Source organism: Equus przewalskii, chromosome X (genome assembly GCF_037783145.1).
Source record: "Equus przewalskii isolate Varuska chromosome X, EquPr2, whole genome shotgun sequence".
Classification (NCBI taxonomy): Eukaryota; Metazoa; Chordata; class Mammalia; order Perissodactyla; family Equidae; genus Equus; species Equus przewalskii.
In genome coordinates, this window is record NC_091863.1 from 18,686,776 (window position 1) to 18,694,270 (window position 7,495).

Below are 7,495 nucleotides of genomic sequence, written 5' to 3' on the forward strand. Positions count from 1 at the left end.
GAGCTAACATTACCTATTTCACAAGACAGTTGTGAGGCTCAGATGAGACAATGAATATAAAGCACCCACACTCACGATGTGCCTTGGCCACAATGTGCCTTGGTGGTTTCCCTTCCTCCTCCTCTCCCCCTACTCAGACCTCCTCAGTTATAGGATTCTCTTTCTCACGAAGATTAAACTCTGTTTAGTAAACCACACACACCTCTCTAAAAGTAAACCATATGCCCAGAGAGCTGGTTTCAAAACTTAGTCCTCCTTTATAACTGCTAAACACCTAGCACGAGACTCAATAAATATTTGTTGATTTGTTGAGGCATTAACCAAATAAAAGTTTTCCAAATGCTAGGCAGTTAATCCCTTTTCATGCAATTTTAAATCTAAATTCCAGTATCAAGAGGCAGTAATGTTGGTTATCCATTGCACCCATCTCTTCATGACAATGGAAAAGCCTAACTTGATTCCCTGCCCTGAAGAAAATTCAAGTTTCTGAGGGTTCTAAGCTTCCACATGTGCACAACTACAATCACAAGGAGCTTGTGTTAGCCATCTGTTTTTCAGAATAGGCTCTTCTTGTCATAATGGCAAAGTTGAACATAAGAGCATGAAACTTAAACTGAAAAAACAGAATAAATATAAAAAATTATAATGCATTTTAATGAAACAATCATTATTCTAAAAAACTAAGCAACCCAAACTGAAAACGGTCTTGTTTTTCCTTCAACGAAGCAGCTATCATTAGTCATGGAGGTCTAATTTACTGTTATCAGTAAATTTGTAACAAGCTCCCCTCCATCCTCCCACAACTTAGACCAAAGCAGAGGAGGGAAGGGCCTACGAATGATCTTCCATGTGTCACGGTGACAGGAAAGACACCACCTGAATTAGGTAGATGAGAATCAATACTATTTTTAAAGATCTTTGAGAAAGACATTTCTTAAACTCCCAGCTGACAGTGACTCACCATGCATGACATCCCCAGAGGGTGGGAAAGGTAAGAGAGAACTCACTTTTGCTTTCTTTCTACTTACAGGATATTGCGAACAAAGGCAGAGACTCACTTGTTGAATGTCGTGGGGGAGGTCATTTGGTGATAGTCCAATCTCTCATTCTACAGAAAGAGAATGCTGCAGGTCCCTTTTATTCGTTCTCTGTGACTCATCCCAGAACCCAGGCAGGACCCTCAGGAAGGTCTGTCTGGAAAGGTGGGTTGTAAAAGAAAACTCTATCTGCAAGAGGCTTGAAAACTTGTTCCAGTGGGTACAATCCAGGAATAGCTTTACTCTAAGCCAACTGTTAACAAAAATTTTGGTCCCACGACATTTAAAAATTATCAAAGAATCCAAAATGCTTACCTTTGAAAATTCCAGAAAACATAAGAATACATAAGCACACATTCCTTTAGTCACTGAAGCAATGATGTCATCACACATTCTGTAAATTTATAATTATTTCAAAATAGAAAGTTAAAAAAAGGGAATAAAAAGAAGCACAGAGGATGGAGCAAGTAGGGATTACAACAACTTTCAACAGCAATGGAAGCCAGAAGATAGTCAGATATTGTCAATATGCTGAAAGAAAATCACTTCCAATCTCAAATTCTGTAAGCAGTGAAATAAATTCTTCAAAAATTTTAAGATGAATTACAGACATATTTAGACAAGCAAAACAGAACATTGTACAAAGGCAGATCTTCATTAAAGGAAATTATGAAGAGTGTAACCCAGGCAGAAGGAAAGTGTTTCCTCAAGGAAAGTCAGAGATTTGAGAAACAATAAGCAGGGGAAAAAGCAAGAAAGAAAACATTCTGTTAATTCTAAAGATCTCAAGTACAGTATTCCCCCCTTATTTGCGGTTTCACTTTCTCCAGTTTCAGTTACCCACAGTCAACCACAGTCCGAAAACATTAAATGGAAAATTCCAGAAATAAACAATTCATAAGTTTCAAATTGTGCACCGTTCTGAGTAGCGAACGTGATGACATCTTGAGCCTTCCCACTCTGTCCCGCCCAGGATGTGAATCATCCCTTTGTCCAGCGTATCCACGCTGTATACCTTAGCCGGTACCGCCCCTTAGTTACTTAGCAACCATATCAGTTATCAGATGACTGTCCCAGTATCACAGTGCTTGTGTTCAAGTCGCCCTTATTTTACTTAATAGCCCCAAAGCACAAGAGCAGTGATGCTGGCACTTCAGATACGCCAGAGAAGTTATTGTTGTTAATCTCTTACTGTGCCTAATTTATAAATTAAACTTTATCATAGGTATGTATATATAGGAAAAAACATAGTATATATAGGGTTCAGTACTATCCCCAGTTCCAGGATCCACTGAGTGTCTTGGAACTATCCCCCACAGATAAGTGGGGACTACTGTATAGGGTGAAAACTTATTGAGGAATCCAAATAAACTACCTTAGGAAATTTTGTAAAACATAAGAATACACAAGGACGTATTCCTTTAGTCATCAGAGTGATGACTTCATCACACAACAGGTCACCTCTGGAAAATTCCAGCGAGAGTGATAAAGGCAAATGACAGACTCCTTGAAAGGATCTTGGGACCCACAGCATCCCCGGGACCACAGTTTGAGAATAGGCCGTCTAATTCTCCTCATCGCCCAAGGCCAGATCTCCTGAGTTTCTTTCCCTGACGGGTCAAGAAAGAAACAGCAAGGTCACTGGTCGGGGGCCATCAGGGAAATTCCTCTCTCTCTTTCGCAAAGGTTACTGGAGGACACGTAGGTTCTGCGGTCCAGCTTCCAGTAAGGCTCCGAGAGGCGCCACTAGAGGGCGCCGCTAGGGAACCCTGCCGCGCGCCCCACTGGCCCAACCCGCGCGGCCGAGTTCACACGACGCCCGGAAGAGAGGGCGGCGCCCGGAAGAGGGGCGGGGCGGTCGCGGCCTGATTGGACGAGGTGCCACCGCATCACAGCTGAGGGCGGGGCCTCTTCGCGCTAAAAAGAGGAGCCCGGCGGTCGCTCAAGCGCGCAGTTCTGGCCGCTTGAGCTGAAGCTTTTCAGTCGCTCACCGAGGTTCGCCGGGTCATGGTGCCAGCCTGACTGAGAAGAGGACGCTCCCGGGAGACGAATGAGGAACCACCTCCTCCTGCTGTTCAAGTACAGGGGCCTGGTCCGCAAAGGGAAGAAAAGCAAAAGACGAAAATGGCTAAATTCGTGATCCGCCCGGCCACCGCCGCCGACTGCAGTGACATCTTGCGGCTGATCAAGGTAGCCGAGGCCCGGGCTCCTCCCAGGGCGGGGGGTGGCTCCGTCTCCGGGAGAGTCCGCGTCTCGCGCAGGTTCCCCCTTCTCCCCCAGCCCCGCCTGGCCGCGCCGCTCTGGGCCGGACTCTGGGAAGAAATCGCGCCCCGTCTGCCCGCTGCCCCCCCTGCCCTTTCCCGCGGAGCTGCCGGGCCGGGGCCTCACTTAGTTTCCTCTTTCTCTCCCTGTCTCGTATGCGCATCGCCCCAGGAACTGGCTAAATATGAATACATGGAAGAGCAAGTAATGTTAACTGAAAAAGGTAACACGACAGTGGGAGGCGAGGGACGAGCGTCTGGTGCCTGTCACCTTTACCGAAGCTAACACTATCTATGCTGCCCCTTGCAGATCTGCTAGAGGATGGTTTCGGAGAGCACCCCTTCTACCACTGCCTGGTTGCAGAAGTGCCCAAGGAACACCAGACTCCGGAAGGTAACCGCCCTCCCCTTTCAGAAGCCAAAGAAACCGAGTGTTGTGTAAATCGTAGTGTCTGCTGTGTAGAGCCACTTACAACACAGGCCGAAGTTACTGAGAAGTTGGCCAGAAATAATAGCCAACCAGTGTTCAGACTACTGAGGAAAAAAATAGATGTCCGGCACTTAATAATAGGGCGGGTTAAAAGAGCTGTGTAAGTATCAGTGCCGTGGAGACCCGGAAGAGTTTGAGCCATTTAAGTAAGTATCACAGTGCTGTGGAGACCCGGAAGAGTTAGGTATAATGTCATTTGTTGTAATTCAGTTTCATAAATGGTTCTTGTTTGACCCTAACGTAACCTTTTTTGTAATTGTTAAATCACATTTTTTTCTTTAATTTGTCCCAATCTTCAGGTTACAGTCTCTAGCTTCGCCATGTACATGGCCCTTCCGTGTACATGGATGGGCGGGGAGGTAACTAAAAGATCCTTTACACAATAAAGTAGATGATCATGATAAATGAGGTAAGGTCCTATTATCACACACTTAAAACACGGTAGATCAGAAACTCCATTGTACTCGCTTCCTGTCTGTGTTTGCAAAGGACTATAAAATGGCTAGAAAGTTTAATTTGAAACCTTTGCCTCCAGTTGGAATTATAGACACCCGATAAGAGGATGTAAATTTTTTTTTTTTTTTTGCTGGTCCCTGTTGACTGGTCAGAAGACAGCACTAAAAGGGGAAGTTGTTTGGGTGGGTGCTTAAGTTTTTTTCTGACGTCTGTTCCCCAAGCTAGAAGAAATGAGCAGAAAACATAAGGGGTGAGGTGCTTTTTAGAGGGATGTGGATGTTACACAACACCTGTTTCTGGGTACCTCTGCTTCTTCTGGCTTAAAAACTGGGGAGAGCAAATTGAAAATGTGTGAATTGGAAGGCAAGTTCTGAAATTAAACGTTGCTTTTTTTGGCCTGATGTCCTGACCTTAAGGAAGTGGAGTTTCTAAACTACAAATATTTCTTATTCTGAACTGCCGTGTAAACCTGACTTATTCCCAAGTCAACATACCAGTATATCAATAGGATGTGAATAATGTGTGTGTTTAGTTTAAGACCATAGCAGTTTCGCTCTGGCAAGTAATGAACAGCATTCTCGCTTCCTGAGTTTGAGACCCAGCAGATTGCAGAGTGGCCAGTCCACAATTTTAGCCTGGCTTCAGCTAGCTCTAATGTGTGCTTTTGGCAAATACCTGTTCTGAGAACAGTGAGATCATCCAACAGTGGCCTGGACTGCACTAGCATAAAAGTCAGGAGACAGTCCGGTTCAGTGGCTACTTATTTTTATAATACATGCATGTATATTTTTTAAAACCTGTGATAGGCTTCTGATTTTGCAGCTACAACTTCCATGGATTGCTTTTCATCCACATCTCATGTGATACTCTTATTACAGGACACAGCATCGTTGGTTTTGCCATGTACTATTTTACCTATGACCCATGGATTGGCAAACTGTTGTATCTTGAGGACTTCTTCGTGATGAGTGATTATAGAGGTATGATTGAGTTCAGGGGGCAGCTCTAAAGAGAATTAGGGCTTGAAGTCTTTAAAATGACTTTTTAAATGGTACTTCTCTTTCTTTTAGGCTTTGGCATAGGATCAGAAATTCTGAAGAACCTAAGCCAGGTACGTCTTGATTTTTGGTTTCTGAATTTGTAAGGGTTACTGGATTATTTTAATGACTGAATCAAAATTGGGTCTTGGAAATCCGGTGAAAGGTCACTGAGTTTGTGTTTTCCTCTCCCATATAAAAGGTTGCGATGAAATGTCGCTGCCGCAGCATGCACTTCTTGGTAGCAGAATGGAATGAACCATCTATCAACTTCTACAAAAGAAGAGGTGCTTCTGATCTGTCCAGCGAAGAGGGATGGAGACTCTTCAAGATCGACAAGGAGTACTTGCTAAAAATGGCAGCAGAGGAGTGAGGAGTGCTGGTGTAGACGATGACAGCTTCCATTCTATTTTAGAATAAATTCTCAACTTATCTTGCTTTCTATCCTGTTTGTAGTGAAATAATAGAATGAGCACCCATTCCAAAGCTTTATTACCAGTGGCGTTGTTGCATGTTTGAAATGCGGTCCGTTGGAGATGGTAATCTTGGATGCAGTTTGCCGTCAGATTTCTCCTTGAACATCTTTTTGCTAAACAACTAGGTGGTGTGATCTTAATGTATATGAAAAAACTTCATTCTTGTGAGTCATTTAAATGTGTACAATGTACACACTGGTATTTAGAGTTTCTGTTTTGATTCTTTTTTAATAAACTACCCTTTGATTTAATTGCTTGGTGTCAGCATTTTTACTAATCCTTTATTTCTTAGATATTTTTCTTGCTGTTGAGTGCAAAATAAAAACGGCCAAAAAACAACTTTACAAAGTTGTTTAAAAACAGTTTTTAACCCAGTTTAAAGTTTCTTTTGGTCATGAGAAGCCAGCTGAATTCCAAGGCGTTATATATGTAGCAACATGTAAAATAGGACTTTACATTGATGACACCGTACACTTCATCTTACTGAATTTTCAGGAGCTTAGAAATGGAAGCCCACAATGAATAAGCCCATTTGTCACCCAAGTAAAAGAAGCAGAGATGGGATTCTGAAACATTGGAAACCAGGGGAAAAAAATCTTGGCCGTAACAACCGCATCCCACACAAAATAATATTCTGAAGGGAAAGTGGATCACTTTGCTAATCAGGAGCAAAAATCCCACATTTTTACAGGAAATTTGCAAATAAAAATACAGGCTGAGTTGGACACAGGTACCAATCAGGGAAATTAGCATCCCATTTGGAGGGTGAGTTTGTGGTACTGTGTTAACACAATGGGCTTCTGGGAAACAATAGGAGTGCTTAAACCTGGGGGCAGGGGGCTGGACAGTAAATAAAAGCTTCCTCCAGAATAGAAAATAAAACTCAGTAGAGGCATGAGGAAGAGACATATGTGAACTCCTTTTTTTTTTGCTGGGAAAGATTCATCCTGAGGTAACATCTATTGCCAATCTGGTTTTTTTCCTTCTCCTTCTCCCCAAAGCCCCAGTACATAGTTGTATATTCTAGTGGTAAGTCCTAGTTCTGTGTGAGCTGCCCCCACAGCATGGCTACTGACAGACAAGTGGTGTGGTTCCACGCCTGGGATCTGAACCCAGGCTGCCGAAGCAGAGCACACCAAACTTTAACCTCAAGGCCATGAGGGCTGGCTCCTGAACTTGTGTTACTCATTAACATTGACCTAAATTCCTAAACCCATTAATTCCCACAATAATAAAAATGTTAGTTGATAAGAACCACTTTACTGATTTCCAGGATTAATATTTTCCAAAAGTCATCAGATACCTGAAAAATAATACTCTGGATTTTCTTTCTGTGTTCTCCAGTTAATAAATACTGGGCTCCTTAGCTGAAAAGGGATTTTGCCCTGCATATCTTTGTTTCGGTGTCTGTTATGGCTTCCTAAACTAGAAGGCAGCCATGTAAAACAAGTGTGATCCTGTATTGCATTTAATACAGGAGAACTTTGGGATTTATTGGTGGCTCAGAAAGCATGCCATGAAAACAGGTTTACAGGGTCCATTCTCAACCAGAGTCCAGCTAGGATGGCAAGTAACTACAGTACGGGAGAGAAACGCTCGCAAACATAAAAAGGGTTAACAACGCAAAGAGGCTTGCAGGGAAAGAAGACATTTGAAAATTGTGTTTTGGAAAGTGGGCCTCTGAGGAAAACAACTACGTGCTGACTGTGGTTAAATATGTGAATAAATTAGATTAACC

General features: G+C 42.9%; 1 protein-coding gene across 2 annotated transcripts; it reads left to right on the forward strand.

Moving 5' to 3' along the window:
• Window positions 1-2,107: 2,107 nt before the first annotated feature.
• Window positions 2,108-6,008, forward strand: SAT1 (spermidine/spermine N1-acetyltransferase 1). Of its 2 annotated transcripts, XM_070603435.1 has the most exons (7): window positions 2,108-2,262; window positions 2,724-3,227; window positions 3,471-3,522; window positions 3,609-3,692; window positions 5,123-5,224; window positions 5,315-5,355; window positions 5,484-6,008. In XM_070603435.1, the coding sequence occupies exons 2-7, from the start codon at window positions 3,162-3,164 to the stop codon at window positions 5,652-5,654; spliced, it is 516 nt and encodes a 171-aa protein (XP_070459536.1). In that variant the 5' UTR covers window positions 2,108-2,262; window positions 2,724-3,161; the 3' UTR covers window positions 5,655-6,008. The 2 variants fall into 2 exon arrangements, with proteins under 2 accessions (XP_070459536.1, XP_070459535.1); XM_070603434.1 differs by lacking the exon at window positions 2,108-2,262 and having other exon boundaries at window positions 2,522-3,227.
• The last annotated feature ends 1,487 nt before the right edge of the window (window positions 6,009-7,495 follow it).